Source organism: Poecile atricapillus, chromosome 2 (genome assembly GCF_030490865.1).
Source record: "Poecile atricapillus isolate bPoeAtr1 chromosome 2, bPoeAtr1.hap1, whole genome shotgun sequence".
NCBI lineage: Eukaryota > Metazoa > Chordata > Aves > Passeriformes > Paridae > Poecile > Poecile atricapillus.
The window spans coordinates 84,084,346-84,101,818 of record NC_081250.1 but is presented as its reverse complement, the minus strand read 5'-3'; the positions used below and the strand labels follow the sequence as shown (position 1 = coordinate 84,101,818).

General features: G+C 40.2%; 1 protein-coding gene across 1 annotated transcript in view; it reads right to left on the bottom strand.

The window, feature by feature from the left end:
• Positions 1–243: 243 nt before the first annotated feature.
• Positions 244–17,473, bottom strand: part of VWC2 (von Willebrand factor C domain containing 2) — a 56,679-nt gene continuing 39,449 nt past the window's right edge. Inside the window, exon 4 of the mRNA XM_058831909.1 lies at positions 244–728. Coding sequence (XP_058687892.1) covers positions 577–728 — 152 coding nt within the window. The 3' untranslated portion in view covers positions 244–576. The remainder of the gene's footprint in view (positions 729–17,473) is intronic.

The window sequence follows — 17,473 nt, the reverse complement described above, 5'->3', positions numbered from 1 at the left end:
ACATGTTCTCTGAAAGCCTATGCTTCTCCCCTTTTTTCCAAAAACAGAGAATGTCAAAGTTTTGTCATGTTCTATCTCTTGCCTGCCCCAATAAACTCAAAATAAGCAACAGAAAAAAACAAAAACAAACCCAAACCCAAAACAAAACCAATAGACACACAAGAAAACCCTTATATAGTGAAACTGGAACAGAAATACAATGTTTTAGCCATGGTACATATATATGAGAGAAGAGGCAATGATACAGTACTTCAATCTGTATTGTCTATATAAAACATTTATTTTTAAGCTCTATAATGGTATTATAGAAATACATAGAATATTTTATAGTGTATTTTAGTGTACTTACTCTGAAAATAACACATTTAAGACAGGTATTCTTATGTACAAACGTTTTAAATATATGCACTTTTTTGCCTTGCAATATTATGTTACTTTGAAAAACAAAATATCAGTATTTTACTCCTTGCTCCTTGCCAGAATCTTCTCATTTGGATTTCCCTGCATCATCTTGGGTTCTCACCGCTGTGGGATATTTTATAAAAACCACAAAAAGTCCGTATACGTGTAGATTTCCTATATTTGCTTGCATTCATGTCTAGTGCACATTGCTTGCCGTTCAATCCTCCAAGTGCCTTCTTCGTAAGTACAGTGACATATAGTGCATTCATCAGTTTTCACCTCCCGGCCTGCTGGAATGACAAGGGTTTCTGCAAAACAGTTTGGGCCTGAAAGAAGGAGAGAGTTCATTATGTGACACCAACAGCACACTGCAATGCAGCCTAGCATGGTCCTAGACCTGGGCATGGAGAATCTATTGAGAAGTGAGTAATGCTGGGCACATTAAACAAACACTGGCATCATGCACAAGCCATAAAAGCAGCAAAGAATGCAAGGACCCAGCCCACCAAAGTGGCTGGATGTTTCTGGTACAGACTGTCTCTGCCCCCCGTGCAGGAAGGTGCAATAAAAATGCAACTGTGACAGAGACCTAGGCACACCCTAATGGTGAAGATGGACACGGACTGAAGCCAGAGAAAATACCAGCTGTTGATAATTCTTCAATGCTACTGTAAGCTACTAGGGAGCCACTTATACATTTATTACTTTTTTCCTGCTGGAAGCGAGCATTTTAGTTTCTGTAGTAATCATAGTATCACATTAGTTTATCTTCCCTTTCATGAGAAAATAGTCTATTTCCAGCAGAGTGGAATAGCTTCAGCCTCTTCTGAATAAGGACACTTTTTGTGTATAAAATGAAATAAAAATGACTTTTATGTAAGTCAGCAAGTCTACAAACACCTCTTTTCATAGTACACTGAAATAACTTCATTTCCAAGGATGACGGAGAAAAACCCACCAGGACAATGTTCAGAAGACCAATCTAGTTCTTTCAAAAAGCAGCAGGCTGCAAGGGCTGTATTATCTATATTTCTGTCAAAAAATAAGTCTATTTCTGCCTTGAAAATCCACATGCACTTGCAGAGCAGCATTAAACCCTCCAACCACATATCTATCCACTGTCATGCCCCCAGTGGAACTCGGCCCCTCCATTCAATGAGCACAAATAGCAGCTGCTCAGGCACAGCCTGGCCAGTTCACAGCACTTTGGCACCACTGTCATCAGGGCAGGATTTGTAGGAAGAACCAGGATACACTGATCTGACACTGCTGAAATTCCAAAAGGCACAAAACACTTGTTGACTGACACTTGCCAGCCTGTTTGCCATACTCAGATGGGATCAGTCTTCCATTGCTGAGGCTTTAGTCCAAGACCTGCACCAAAGAGCATGGCTTCTTTTTTTGCAGGAAATGTAGCCCACCTCCTGGGCTGCACATTTTAAAGCACAAACAAAATAGTTCACAAATCAGTTTTAGCAATTACCTCATAAAAACAGGTTATGTCTTTGTGTGCACACAACAGCCTGAGAATCAGTTGCCAAATTGGCCATAAAGAAAACCCTTCCTCACTGAAGAGTTACATCTAGAAGAGATCTGCAAGACCTGCAGAAATTTGCTTCCCCAAGTTGTACTCCTTAATGCTTTGAATATTTAAGCGCATACTTCGTTTTCATAGAATAATAGACTGTAGAATCATTAAGGTTGGCAAAGACCTCTAAGGTCACTGAGTCCAACTGTTAACCCAGCACTATTATGTTCACCACTAAACCATATCCCCAGGTGTCACAACCTTCTGAACACTTCCAGGGGCAGTGATTCCACCACTTCCCTGGGCAGCCTATTCTAGTCTGACTGTTGGCAATTACCTCCAACATGTGGTTCTTCCACAATTTTGGGTGACTTCCTGCCCATTTGGATGCATAAAGTACTGCAAAATACAGCATATCTCATCTAAAATCACCTGCTTTACTATCCTAATGTTACTGTGATACTTCTGTGCTTTCTTTCCCTCTGTCTGTCCATGCAAAATATTACGAGCTGGAAACACTGGAAGGAGGACTTTCAGGGTGGAAGGAATGCTCCTGGGCCCCCACTGCACACTTGGAGGTGCCCTGGGTTTCAGCCAAGGTGTCATAAAGTTCCTTTACCTTTAAGAAAGTTAAAGTTGCTGGGGTCTCCTGGGAGTCTTTTCTCTTGACCAATTATCGGTCATTGCTGAGAATTGACAGCAGTTTTAGCCATTGAAAAGTAGAATCAACTTGTGAACCCCACCTTAAAGTGTACACCCAGAAGTCTGTAGTGCTTCTTTGTTTCCTGGTTGTGAAGAGTGGCGGAGCTCCGGCTGGCCTCCCGTTCTCTGCCCAGGCCATGCGGCCTGGGTGGGGAGCCGGGCTGGGCCTGCCGTTCTCCCGGCCGGGAGATGGGGGCCGGCGGGGGCTTGCCCCGGGCTGAGCCGGGCCAGGCCGGTTCCTGGCTTAGCTGCAGGTTTTGCTGTAATAGAATTTACTAGGAAACTGCCGAGTAAAGAAGAAAAGCTCTGGACCTGCGGCAGGCTGATACAGCAACTACACTGCAGAGCAGCCATGAAGAATCTTCTATTGAAGACAGCTCCAGCTGCTGCTCCGGCAGAAATCACAGAACCATCTACAAAGCCTGGGCAAGATTTTAACTCTTTCTTATCCAGATGAAACTTGCAGATTAATCTTTTCATCCAGAGAGAGAAAAGGAAAGTAATCAACATGAAAAGAGACTTTATAAACTACTAGTGGCAAGAAAGAAAAGAGACTTCAAGAAAGGTAGAGAATTAAGGAGATGCTTTAATTAAGCTGAAATATCTTTCTGTTAAAACTATGGAAATGGACAATGAAATCTTGAGAAAAACCCCTTTAATTCATAATAGAGTATGGAGAGGAATAAGGTGTTCAAAGTGTAAATTTAAGTAATAAGTGAAGTAATTGTGGTATAGTGAAGTGCTGAGAAATTTGAAGCCTTGAGAGGCAATGAGAAAAACTGTTTCTTAGTGAAGCTCACAGAAGCAGATGAAGAATACTTTTTTGCCTTTGACTAACTTATCCTTAAAAATGCTATCTTCAAACTCATGACCCATAACACATTTCAGAGTGATGTGAAATGGGAGGGGTGGGCTTTAATAACAGTAGCTCTGAGCAGCTGATATCAGAGAAACGAGAAACTATAACAAAAATAGTTTTCTTGTGACAAACTCCATAAATTAACAGAAAGGAACTTCTGTTTCTCTACAGAAACTGAGGAAAAGACTATGGAAAGAATTAGAACTGTTTAAACCATCAAAATTATACAGTTTTTGTCTCTGTTGTCATGTAAACAAAAGAATAGTGAGCAGTGAGAAATGAAAAGGTTTTTCTAAAAGTTTATTCTGGTGTTCTTATTCTTGTAGTTTGTCAATAAACTCTTCTTTATTCCTTTTAAGTTTTATGCCTGGTTTGCTCTTATTTTAATCCATATCTCACAGCAAGAAATAAATAATTCCTTTTTTCCCCTTTTTGTTAATTACTAGTTTAAACCACGACACAAGGTAAGGCAGAGTCAACCATGTTGTCCTCAGTGGAACTTTGTTAAAAATATTTGAATGCTGAACTGTATAATTCTGCTTCTGTGAAATACAGTATTCTTCTTTCACCTAATAAAGTTTCATCCCAAAATGAGTTCACTTGCACATTAGGTAAAGATACCTGAATGTTTTGCTGGACTGTAATAGCCCCATGATTTACAAAGCTATATGATATAAAGAGTTAAAATATTAAAATCAGAATCTACTTTCCATGGAGAATTTGTATGAAACCTACAAGACCATTTGAAATTTAAACACTATTTAAAAGGCACCATAGGAAAAAAAGTGATGTGAATCCCCTGTACAGGATTTATTTTATTCTGGAAAAGCAAATGTTATAGATGGTTATAGAAACCAACTGGGGAATGAAGTAAAAAGGGTGCAACACACATGATATTATTCACTCGGATTCAGAATGTAAATGCCTTCAGTCACTATTAGCAACACATTAGTGTCATGTGTGATGAGTCCTTTTTACACCAGAAAGTTATTTAATGTAAATATTCAACAAGACCTCAACTGTTAAACTATTTTATATGGGGGTAAGTAATTGCTTTTGTAAACCTACAGAAGAGCAATAACCACCTACCTGAGAAAGGGACCTGAGAAAAAAATGGCAGCAACAAATGTTTTAGTACCATGGAATTTTTCCTTAGAAAATTGCCCACTTTCTGGTTCTGCATTTGAACCCATCATTACTGTAAGTGCAAATCTTATATCGTACTTAAGCTGACAACAGTCAGCTGGCATCCTTGCCCTCACCTTTTTCTCTGCAATATCACACACAGCATTGTGGGTAATGTTACAGAAAAGGTCATGAATGAAAAGGCTGAACTGACTGGATTACTGCAACATCATGCACATAAATGTCAGTGCAATACAGTGTCCAAACAAGGGAAAATAATACCACAACTCTCCTTTTAATACTTCTCCAAACTCTTAGACTTCTAGGGGAAATAACTCTGAGCTTCACCAAACCCTTCAATTTTGAAGCTGTATTAACTTGTCCTGACTTGTGGTGTCCAGTGGCTCCCTTCCCATCAAGCAGGGAATGCTCATCCCTTTCCTCTTCCTCTGAGGAGGAACAAATGACACAGACTTACATGGCTGGACTGATGAGACCAGCCTGCAGTGATGGGGTATATGTTGGACAGCACTGTTGGGGACCCTTGGTGAAGGGCTGCTCTGGCTACCAGCAGCCCTTCCCTGGCCCCTGCCTGTCACACAATCACAGAATATTCTAAATTGGAAGAGACACACAAGGATCATCAGGTCCAGTTGGAGGGACAGTGATGATGAAGCCACTGATGATTCTCTGCCTATCTAAAAGGACAGTAGGGAAACTGAGGAATTGAGAATTTTGAACAGACAGTGGGAAGGCCAGGAGGCACAGCAGGCACAGAAAGGCTGGGTTTAAAAGCTTAAGAGTGCCTTTTCCTTAGTCTCCCTTTGGAGAGGGAGGTCCTCCACATTCAGACTGGATGAGCTGCCCCAATAGCAAGGCACTTGCTGAAACTACTGCTTTATTTAAAACCGGGCAGTTTATGTTGATTTAGCAAGACTTTCAAAAGGTAAGCCATTTTTGAGTTAAGTTTGCGAAACTACCTGACTTAGGTCATGAAAAAGCATTTCCAAGTAAATTGGCTGTTCCAACCCCACAGCAGTGGTGGGCTTTCTCACTAGGTGCTGCTGCTGCAGGAGCAGTGAATTTGTTCTACTTGGTCTACAAAGGAGGTTGACTGCTTTCTGAGCTCCTTCTTGGCTCCACCACTCCTCTGCCCAAATTCAGCACCTGGTACTTGCTTGGTGAAGCACTAGCTGGTTTGTTCTGTAGTATAAACTTCCTGGTCCCAGCTATGTACACTTCATTAGCAGCAAGGCAGTCAGTGGTGCTACACTTCTCTATGGCAGATTAATATCTTTCCATATCACCTTAAATCTGGCAGAAAATTCATTATGACATATTGTATCAATTCTGAGTGCAGCTTGAAATCTACTACAACTTGTTTGTTTTCTTAAAGTATTCAACTGGTGCTGTCAGACTCCACTTGAGCCATACCATGATTATATCAGCACAGATTTCTTTCCCAGGGTTGAGGTACAGTTACTGCCATTGCAGCAATGTCTCAAAGCAGCAAGTTCAGTGCAAATCCTCAGCTCTCACACTGAGCACCAGATTACCATGCAGCTCTTGGTTTCCCTGCATCTGAAACAGAGAATCCTAGTTTCCAAAAGCAACATTTTAACTGGATCTAAAGAACCAAGAAGGCAGATCCAGGTAGTTAATTCATTGAACGATTATGAAGAGATCCTCATCTTGGAAACACTGAAAAACTAAAAAAGTTTCAAAATATTATTGGGGTAATGCTGTTATTGTAATTTTCAAAAATAATCATTTCACTGGTCCTGTGGAAAGTTTCTAATTATTTATATGCTATGCTTCAGTGTTGAAAAAGACAACAATCTAATTAAAATGCAATTTTTTTATCTTGGAAGGAAAAAACGGATGCCAATTCTCAGCAGAGAATGCCCAAGCCACTCACCTGCACAGGTACCTGTAACCTTGACAACCTCAGAAGTGCCTCTCTGAAACTACTCTTCCACTCCTTCCACAAAACCAAACCTGTTATGGAGCTGTTCCCATTTCCTCTTCTTCCTGCCCTTGCTTTTGTATGGGCACATGTTCTGATAAGTTAAAAAATATGAGATACAGCACTTTGGTAAATCACAATTTAATCAACTGTTTTCATCATGTGTTAAACCGAATCACGGACAAAGAAATCTGTTAAACTGCAAGTTAATGTGCTTGCCTGGAGAATAAGTCATAGCAGACGCCAACTAAAACGACAGTGACAACCTCTGTAATACAACACTTTGATGTAAGACTGCTTTGGGCTCTGGTCTGCACTAAACTTCCTCACAGCTGCCTTTCTAATAGCTCCTTGCAGGAATCAAACAGGCCACTTCCAAGGCACCTGATGGCAGTCCCATCTACCCTGACAGTTTTCTGGCATTCATCACTGGCATCATTCATTTTGGCATCATTCATGTGGTATTAGAGCACTCTGTAAAATTACAATTAACCTGTAACCTCAATATTTAGTTTATCCCCTTAGTTTTATTTACTCTTATTTCATTTGTCATGGAGACAGTTCCAATGGTTACAACCTGAAAAGAGAGGTCTTATACTTTGCCCTGGAAGTGTTGAAAAACATGACAATATACAAGAAGCTGGGTGAGATCAAAGGTCCACCTGCACCAGCCAGAAGGAGATATATAGGGAAGTATACAGGGACAGAGTAAGCACACATATCCAGCTTCCAGCACTGAATAGGATATTTGGTTAATGGCTTCTCCTTGCTGAATTAGTGGAGTTAATGGATGTAGTTAAAAGGTTACTTTATCATTAACCTCTCCAACATCTTGCTGAACTCAGATAAACAGAACTTGGTTGCAAGGAAGTCCACAGCCATTGTACACAGGGTAGAATAGTTTTCTTTTGTTGTTTACCCACCACCTAAACTTGGTATTTCAAAATCCCCACAGTGGAAGAGGTGGTAACAACCATCTCCACCTTTGTCAAGCTGTTCATTATCTTATTGACCTGTATCATGCTTCCCTTCTGTCCCACTACCTCACCTGCAGGTTGAGGAGGCCAGTTCTGCACTCTCACTGTCCCTGCTGACCTCCCCACACATCCCCCAGTTCTGCTACCTCTTTTTGGGGCTGTGAGGACCTGTGTATCACACACAAATTGTAGAAACATCATGGATCTAAACAGTAGCACAGTAATATTCCTTGTTTTGTTTCCTATTTTGCTCCTACTTCCTGACATCTGCCTTTCTGTTGTGACCACTGATGAAAAGTTGAGCTGATGTTTTCATTACACTTACAAGTTTTACATCAGATAGAAATCTTCAGAAACAAATGTATCATTGCACTCAAGTAAAATCTGCTGCTGCCTGTGTTATGTAAAAGTTTCACTGTCCAGAAATGCTACTTGACAGTCTTCCATCTACAGCAAGAGTGTTTTTGTTGCTCAGTTATTTCTCCACGTGCTGGAGAAAGCAAAGCCTTCCCTCTCATGTCTCAGATCTTTCTTCTGATATTTCGAGGGTTTCATCATTGCAGATGCCAGGGAGACTAATGAAACACTGAGCTGAAAAATTTAGCCAACCACCTGCCTGCATTTTAAGCTGTCTACTGCTGCAGATGACCTGTGATGCCACAATACAAAGCCAAAGACATTTTGGAAGTTACACTGGGGAACAAGGACAACTGAGGACCAAACCACAGACAGATGCTGGTGCCTGCCTCCCAGTGCACAGCAACACAAAGTCCCTTCTCACCTGCTTGGATATTTGAGATGAGTTTTGAAATGTGCTAATGTGGCATGGTAAGACATTAAAATAAGGCTGCTGTGCCACACAGTACTGCAACAGAAAGATTTCTGAGACAGGCATTATCTCCCTCACCCCTCTCAAACCTAATCACTTTCTCCTGTAATGGTATCAGTACCTACTTTGTGTCCTTCCAATCTCTAATCTCTTCTAAGGGGTCTGTATCTCCCTGACTTGATTTTGTTTCGCTCTCACATGGATGTGTGTGTATATATCACATCTATCTTCTGTGAAATGTCAGCTCAGAAGATAAAGCATGAAAAGCAGCTGGCAAAAGGAGTCTGTGACTAGGATTACAGCAGACTCTCATTCTCTCACAAAAATAAGTTCATCACCCCTGTTACTGTCAAGGTTCTGACCTCTCCCAATCCATCAAGATCTTTTACTTGCCTCACTACCTCTGGACACAACTGAACCAAGTCCAAAAGAGAGTTTTCAATTACAGAAGAAGGATTCAGGTAAAACTATTTTTAAAAGCAATTTGAGACCCTGAAAAATCACATACTATTTCCATAGTTAATCAATGCTTTAAGAGACTGGCAGCCAGAGAACCACAGTATATATTCTAACAGACTTCCTGTAAATTTGTGTGTGTATATATATATGTATGACAAGGAAAAGCAGCATAAAAGTATCCATTTTGTGATATCTCCTAGCTGCTATTGGAAGTAACAAAAAAGCAGTGGGTGCAATATGCAACCTTCCATGAAAGCATCTTTTTTTTTTCATGCTAGACAGAGCTTTGGTGATTTTAAGAATAATAAAACCCCTCCTGTTAGGGCCATATTTTGTTAGATGCATAGGGAAATGACAGATTAAAAGAAACAACTTAAAATAACATTTTGCCAACTAATTTAGAAGGATGTGTACAGCAGTGTCTGCTGTGAATGGACAGATAGGAGAGAGCCCAAGGAAGCTCTTCTGTAACTAAGCAAGGTGACCATGTCTTTAGTGGCACTGCTGTGAAAAAGTGGGTATCAAAGCTCTGGCACTTGCTGTAGCCTAGGTGTGCCTGTGTGTGTGTATATGCTTTAATCCAGAACATAAACCAGCTATAATCTACTTAAGAGCTGAGTTTTAATGTTCTGCTGATGGGACTTTCCAGCCCTGTTTACGACCGTGTTCTGTTTTACTTTTTCATTTATCACGTGACAGCTCTGTTAATGAACATTTTATTTGGGCTCCAGTTCTAGAAATTGCAGCAGTGTCCAAAAAGACCCACAGAACATGAAACAATGCCACCACAGCCACTGGACTGATCTTTTTCATCACTGCTTCTTCCCAGTTCTGATTCTCCATCACCTTGCACATCACTTGATGGTGATGTTAGCATCCCTGGAATGACAATGCCAATAATTACCACTACCAAAATGGGCTGCACAGCTTTGCACAGATATAAAAGGCTTGCAGGAAAGGAATGGTCTGCAACCTGCCACTGCCACTGTCTCCTTAGATTCTCAGGTGTATCCAGTGAGCAGCATTTCAGATATATGCTTTTTGTGTACTGAATACAAAGAAGCAAAGGAGCATAGAACACCACACAATCCAATATCACAGGAGCCAAACAGAAAGCCTTGAAGCATAAAAGGGCCCTATTAAACATAAGGTTTGACTGTCATAAAAATAAACTGCATTAAACAACTTCCTTTATCAGAGAAAATACAGAAAGACTCAAATAGACTACTTAAAATTATTTTCAAAGGTCCTATGACTTGTTAAAGGACATTGTATGTTATCTAGGAAGAGCACCAATTAGACATGAGCTGAACATTGTGGGTATCTTACAGAAAATTACATAAAAACTTAGAAGCCAGCAAGCTGTGCATCGATTTTAGGCTCAACTTTCTTGCAAGTCTGTCACAACCCAGATGATTAGGAAATTAAAGACATCGGGCTTGAATGTATGAAGACAAATCATGTCAGATGCCTGAGATAACAAAGAATCACAGCAGTATTTATGTTGGAAAAGATCTTTAAGATCATTGAGTCCATATGATAAACAAGCACTGCCAGGTCTACCACTAAACAATGTTGCCACGTGCCACATCCACATACTTATTGAATGCTTTCAGGCATGGTGACTCCATTGTTTCCCTGGGAAGCCTGCTCCAATGCCTGACCACCCCTTCTATAAAGAATTTTTTTTTTTAATATCCAGTCTAAATCTTCCCTGATCCAACTTGAGGCTACTAGCTCTCATTCTGTCACATCTTACTTGGGATAAGTGACCTGAACCTGGCTGCAACCTCCTTCCAGGTAGTTTTAGAGAGCAATAAGGTCTCCTTATTAGCCTCCTTTCCCTCAGGCTGAACAACCCCAGCTCCCTCAGCCAGTCTTCATATGCACTCCCTACATTGCTGTTCTCTGGACATGCTCCAGCATATCAGTGTTCTTGCAGTGAGGGACCCAGAACTGGACACAAGATTGAAGGTGTGGCCCCAATGCTTTGCCCTGGGTACACCAGCAGTGACAAGTTGCCAGCTGGATGTAACTCCATTCACCAGCACTCGCTCAGTCTGGTCATCCAGCTGCTTTCTTTACCAAGTGAACAGTGAACCAGTCCAAATCATGACCAGCCAATTTCTCCAGGAGAATGCTGTGGGAGAAACAGGAACTCTTAGGGGCTGCCCCTGACTGTTGGGCCCAGTAACACCTGCAGAAAGCTGCCTGCCTGCACTCCCTTTAGCTCTCTCTCTGCTTCCCCCTGCACCAGCCTGCCTGAGCTAAAGCCAGCCTGGAAGAGGGGAGGGTGGTTTGGTCTGGGTCATGAGCTGTGGTGCAGCATTCTGCAGAGATGCTTGCAATGGAGTGGAGACCAGAGAGTGTGTGGGAGTAGCATTGGCTACGTTGGAAATTACTTCTGAAGCCCAGGGAGGGCAGTCATGTCTAAGAAAACAAACTGAATCATTGCTAATTTTTCCCTCTGTTACAGAAACTGCAGAAGCATTGCCAGGCACTGCATGGACTGGCAACAGTGATGGGGCAGTCTGTGGGCTGCAGTGGGGTAAAATGCCTGCCTGACCCAGCACTTGTAGCATGGGAGCTTAAAAACCCTGCTGTTGAAGCTAACAGGAAAAATCCTTCCCTTTCTTAAGCTGTTTATTCATCCCAGTGACCCTACTGGGCTTGGCAGGATAATGGGCAGCCTGGTGAAAACCTGCTCAGCACAAAAACATTTTCTTTGCACTGGGAAACATCAGCTTATTCTTCAGGTCATTATAGATACATGTTATATTATTGGCTTTTTGCAAATATTGAAATGAACGTCATGTATATGATATTGGAAAACTTTGCTGTATTAATATGGTTTCTTCTATTTCTATTATTGATTGAACTTAGAAATAGTGGTATAATATATATATATATATATATATATATATATATATATATACACACATATATATATATATATATATATATGTTAGGCTGTGGCATGGTATTAAAATAAAAAAAAAAAACTGCACAGGTTCATGTAGCCCAGAAACTGAAAAGATAATCAGAAACCCCCCCTGCATTCTTAGATTATCTTACCCAGATGAAGACAGCAATGACCAGTGCTCCAACGGAGGAATTTACTGAACCTCTGTTATCAGGGAGTGTGAGACTCAACAGAGCCAAGAAGATTGATCTATAGGGGATGGAGGTGTTAAGCTAAACAAAGGAACATCTAAAACTTAAGAGGAATGTTTGAATCATGTATTAGAATTTATGAATATGTAATAGGGTTCTGTTTTTAAGGGACAATCCTTTGTTAGTAAGGTGTGCTCTCTTGGCTGAATGCAGAGACTCTCGGCCGTATTTGTACATTTTACTTTATTTCTATCTCCTAATTGTCTTTCTACTAAACTTTTTAAATTTTATATAAAAAATATGTGAACCTAGTTTTTCACAAGATTAAGGAAGCCATGTGAAACGCCTTTGTTGAAAAATCCGCAAAAAGTTATCTTAAAAACTGTTATGCAAATTTAAAAAGATTCTACTCTTCCAAGAGCACATGATACAGGCCTCAGAGATTTGCTGCAAACACTGTAACCAAAAGCACACTTTAATTAGCCAAAACACTGCAGCACTGGTGGGCTGTAGTGTCTACCAGTTAGGTTAGTTAGGTCACTGAGAAGTGGTCAGTAACTTAGGCAAAAATGCACATACAGTCAGGATTTTATATGTCTTGAAACACAGGCTAAATGCAGGATACTAATGAAGGATAAGGTTTAGAGAATTATTTTGGGAAAATCCCTGAAGATTTCAACTAGATCAAAAGCTAAAGTGGTACCAAAATACAATGTAACTCTGCTTTAGCAATGAAGCAGAATCTAAATCAATATATTTTTCCAGTCACTATAAATCACTGGGGATTGAGAATACAATATATGAGGATGGCCAGTGGCTACCTACTACTACAAGGAATTATTCAATCAAACCAACAAAACAACATCAGTCAAGCATCAGCCATTTTTTCACCACATTCATGCACTGAATACAGTTAAACCAGAGGTTATGTTTCTTACTGGGAATGATTTATACCAAAATCTTAAATGTAGTATCATTCAAGTCCTGACAGACTGTCACAGTAGTGACAACTCTCCCAGTTACACAGTCCCCTTGCAAGTTCAGGTATTTTATAAAGGCTTGGTTTGGCTTTTTGTTGTTATTTTGTGTTTTGTGTCATCATTACTGAGATCCTTTGGGTTTTGTTTTGGTTTTTCTTTGTTTTAGTTATGATCTTAGGGGCTTGCATTCACAGACAGATTTCTAGCCACTCTTCATTAGAGTTGATTTGTTCTGGTTGTAGGTGTACAGATGCCCTTAGCATGCCTCTCTTTAGGTAATCTGCTGCTGAAGTGATACACACCAATGAGAAAAAGGTATCAACACTGAAAGAGCTGCAGTTTGGGATCTCAGACACCAGTGTAACCCTCTCATACAGACAAGCTGTAAGGAGAGCTGACCGCCGCAGAAAGAGGAAACGGAAGTTAAGACTATTAAAGCAAATAAAATTTGTGCAGTAACAGAAATAAGTGGTCTGTCATATCTGAACTCCTCAGCTTTGTACTTGAAGATTTTAGCCCTGTGGCATTTTCTTGATTGTATCTGTGATTTTGTGCTTATTTTATCCATTTCCTTTGAGTTACAAAAGGTAAGTACCCAGCCAAGACCAATACCAGCACAATTTTTATTTAAAACATTAAAAAACCCCAAACAGTTCCACAAAGGATATTCTTCAATATATACTGATCACCACCTTTCTCTCTTCTACCTTTCTCATTTAGAATGTTTCCAATAATCTTCCTCCTAAAACCAGAAAAATAGTACCCCTTCTTACAGGAACAGAAGTGTCAGGAATCTGTGCCAAAGAATGAATTACAACTGTCAGCATGTCATGCATTGTTTTAAAATACAATGAATTCTAACAATGTCCTTTGCTGTGCATTTTTAGCTTCACTGACTGAAATAAAAAGCTGTCCTTGTGAAAAACAAGGTGTAATGCATGGGAACCAGAACAGGAAAATTAAGAACCTGTTTAGTCACCAGTCTTAACATATTACTTCTATAGGTGTGAAAATTTACAAAATATATAGTTGTAATAGCTAATTGTTTTAGTATCATACAATTACTATGTGAATAAACCTGTAGAAAACTGAATTATGCTTTCCTGAGGAAAAAATTCCTTAGCAGCTAGCTTTAAGATGCACCTAAGTTACTCCACAACTGAGAAAAATAACCGTATTTTTATGAGCAAAAGAGAGTCTCTGCTTTGCCCTCCATGCTACTCAATCAATTCCAGCTTTTTATCCCCTTTAACGATTTTCCCCTGGTGGTTATGAAACACAGCCCCGACACAGCTTGCTTTGGAAAGACTGCATTTTGTACCCGTGGAGGAAACTGAATTCAAAATCACGGGAAAATGTCTCTGTGACAGCATGCTCTTCCTGCCCCTGGTACCCCAAGCAGGGTTCCCTGAGTAGCCCTGCTCCCATGGCTGGATAGGTTGCAGTCTGGGAAAAGTTTGGCATCAATCCCTGCTCCAGCACATTGATTCTGAACAGACACAGTTCTGTGGATAGGCACCCAGCTTTGCCACCTAAAAATGAGGAATCTGGTCCAAGCCAGCCACCTACGAACTCTGTATATGGAGGGAAAGGAAGAGGCACCTCTGGGGACAAGTCCCTGTACATCCTGCAGACAGGTGCTGCCACAGCTGCTCACTAGTCTGGCCTGCAGTTGAACTCTTCACCAGCACGCAGGCATCCTCCTCACATTTCAGTCCCATCTCTCACATGGGCTCCTCATATCACTCTCTTACCTCATCAAGGTCTTGCACAGAATACTGACTGAGATGCTAAACCAACACCATTTGGATGAAAGAAAGACTCAGGATAGGAAGGGGTGCATCAAATATTCGTTATTATGTTGATCAGAAACTGTCAACAAGTCAGAGCTGAAAATTTGAGACACCATTCCCGAGGAGACTTCACACACTCCACTTAGTCACATACCCCACACATCTAAAGCCAGCTTTTAAGAAATACAACCAGATATTACGTAAATCTTAATATATTAAGTTGCAACATGAAAATCCGTCACTACCTGAAGTTAATTTCCTCTTATTTCCATTTGCATCACCCTTACAAAACTCATAAATCAAAAACTAGCTAAACAGAGATGCCTTGGAGTAGGAAGAGTGGGAAACCAGAAGATGGATGGGTGATTCATTGCAAGAGCAAAAGATTAGGAAGCCACTGGTGTTGGAAGAAACCAAATTAGTGTGATTTCAAGCAGGAAGAAAGAAGGAAGAAAGCAGGCAGGGTGACTGGCAAAATTATTTTAAGGAATCAACTTTTTGTTGAGATGGGAAGACAGATGGTTTGAAGTGAGAGACATGAATCATGATAGGAGAACCAGCTTTGTTAAATGTAAGGATTGCCTCTGTGAGTTAAACAAATCCTTTCATCCAAGAGAAGTGCAGCAGCACGGAAATTGCATGTCACTCACAGGGGCACACATAAAACGACACACAGTACCCCAAAAAAATCTTCCACATAACATCACTCAGCTTCTTCACTTTTAGTCTTAAACAGCATTTATTTATTTTCCCATGTGCTGCATAGCAAGAACACCATTTGATAGTGCAGTGCTCTTCTCCCATGATGTTGTTAGTGCACGTTCTTTCTTTCCTTTATACAGGTGTGAGAAACTGGGCAGAGCCCAGCAGACAGCACAACCCCCTTGGAGCACACAGATCTTTGGCTTCCTGGACATATGCCAGCTGGGCCAGGGGCTAGTAAAAGAAACAGAGGAAGGACGATAAGCTCTATATTCCCTTTAGCATTCCCATGGCAACTTGTTAAGGTATCAATGGACTGAGTCTGCATATTTAGCCACCAACACTAACATCACAGGGTGGGATGTTTTGGCTGTTTTTGGAAGATTCAACAGTTCATCCCAGTCACACAGCAGGATACAGACACCTTCAAAAAACACCAGGGCTCACATAGAACCCTCTGGTTTTAGCCAATGTAAATCCACAATCTAAGAAGCCAACATTTGTATAAGGGAGCTTGTAAGATGTCTGCTCTTCTAAGGCAAGACAAGATATTCCCAGTGAGGGGCTGAACTATTTAAATGCCTGACCACTAAGTCAAGACACTAAGCCCAAGAGGAGGCAAGCACTACCAATATTACTGGAGTTCCTGTTCACAAAAGTAGCCATCAAGCTCCTGCAAAGTTGCTCAGGGAAAAGTAAGAAATCAGATCAGGCCTTTCATTAAATTAATAGTCCAGAAAACTCTGAAAAAAATCAGACTGGATTCCAGAAAGGGCCCCCAAGGTGGCCAAACTGGCATTAGGAACCTGGGCTGCTTTCTAGAACTTTCTTTTCCTTTATTTTCCCTAACATGTAAACCTCTGGAGCAGTTACTGAGGCATGAAAACCAGTCTTTGTATTTACAATAATAGTATTATTGTAAACCTAATCTCAAATATTTCCACATAGTATATGCTTCTTGTAAAATTATCTCCAAAGGCAATTATGGAAATAAAAGTTCTGAAGGAAAACAGCTGGTGCTTTTATGTTTATCTGAAAGCTATGTTTGTTTTTTCCTAAGCAAAATCAAAGCATTATGCAACTGTAAATGATTCCCAAGACTTTTTGAACTGATTTTTTTGAAACTCAGATTACTGCACTAGAAAAAGAGTAATAAAATAGTACAAAAGTGGTAAAACTAAAAATTAAATTTTACTTTTCTAATGAAGTTATTACTCCAGAATGTCCTACAACCAACAATTAAACACTTGTATGATTATAGCGATACCTACTCAATTTGTCTTGGGGGTATTCTTGTACTCTTTGTGATAAAAATGATCACTGCTCACCTGCTGCATACATAGCATAAGTGTAAAGAAGACTTGAGAAGTTTGTGTCGAGTAGAAGTTACTAGTTTCAGGAACCTCCCTAGAAGATAAAACTAAATTAAAATCAGAAGCTCTTAATTACATAGTACGTAGTAGTGTTGTAAAACACGTGAGATTCAGAGATGTGGAAAGGAGATGTTTCCTGCAGAAGAGCTGATATCCTAGCAAAGGAATGATGTAAGCCCAAGCAGAAGAAAACAGCAGATCTTCTAAATCGCTCCCTTTTGCAAGGTGAGGCTCATTCCTGTCTTACTGAAGGGTTTAACTTGCAATTACTTCCTTTGCACTTGATACCATAATCATTAATAGCATGATATGTACTTGTAAAGTCTACAACCACTACTGGATTAGTAATTTATTTTCTGATTCTTTATTTCAAGTCTGTATGTAATTTATGCATGTGCAATTGAAATCCATGTATTAACATGCATAAAAAATTAATTCTGTAAGGAATCTTTGTGGAATAAAAGCTGTGTAACAAAAGCTATCCTTTCAAGAGAGGAGAGAAAATTGGTCAGAACAGAAGGATAACCACAAAAAAACCTCCAAACCAAAAACCAAAACCCCGCAACAGTTTTTAAAGGAAATCTTGACAGCAACACTGTGAATAAGACCACGTAAATGCTTTAAAATAGACTAAATCACTTGGGAATATAAACTTTTATATAGA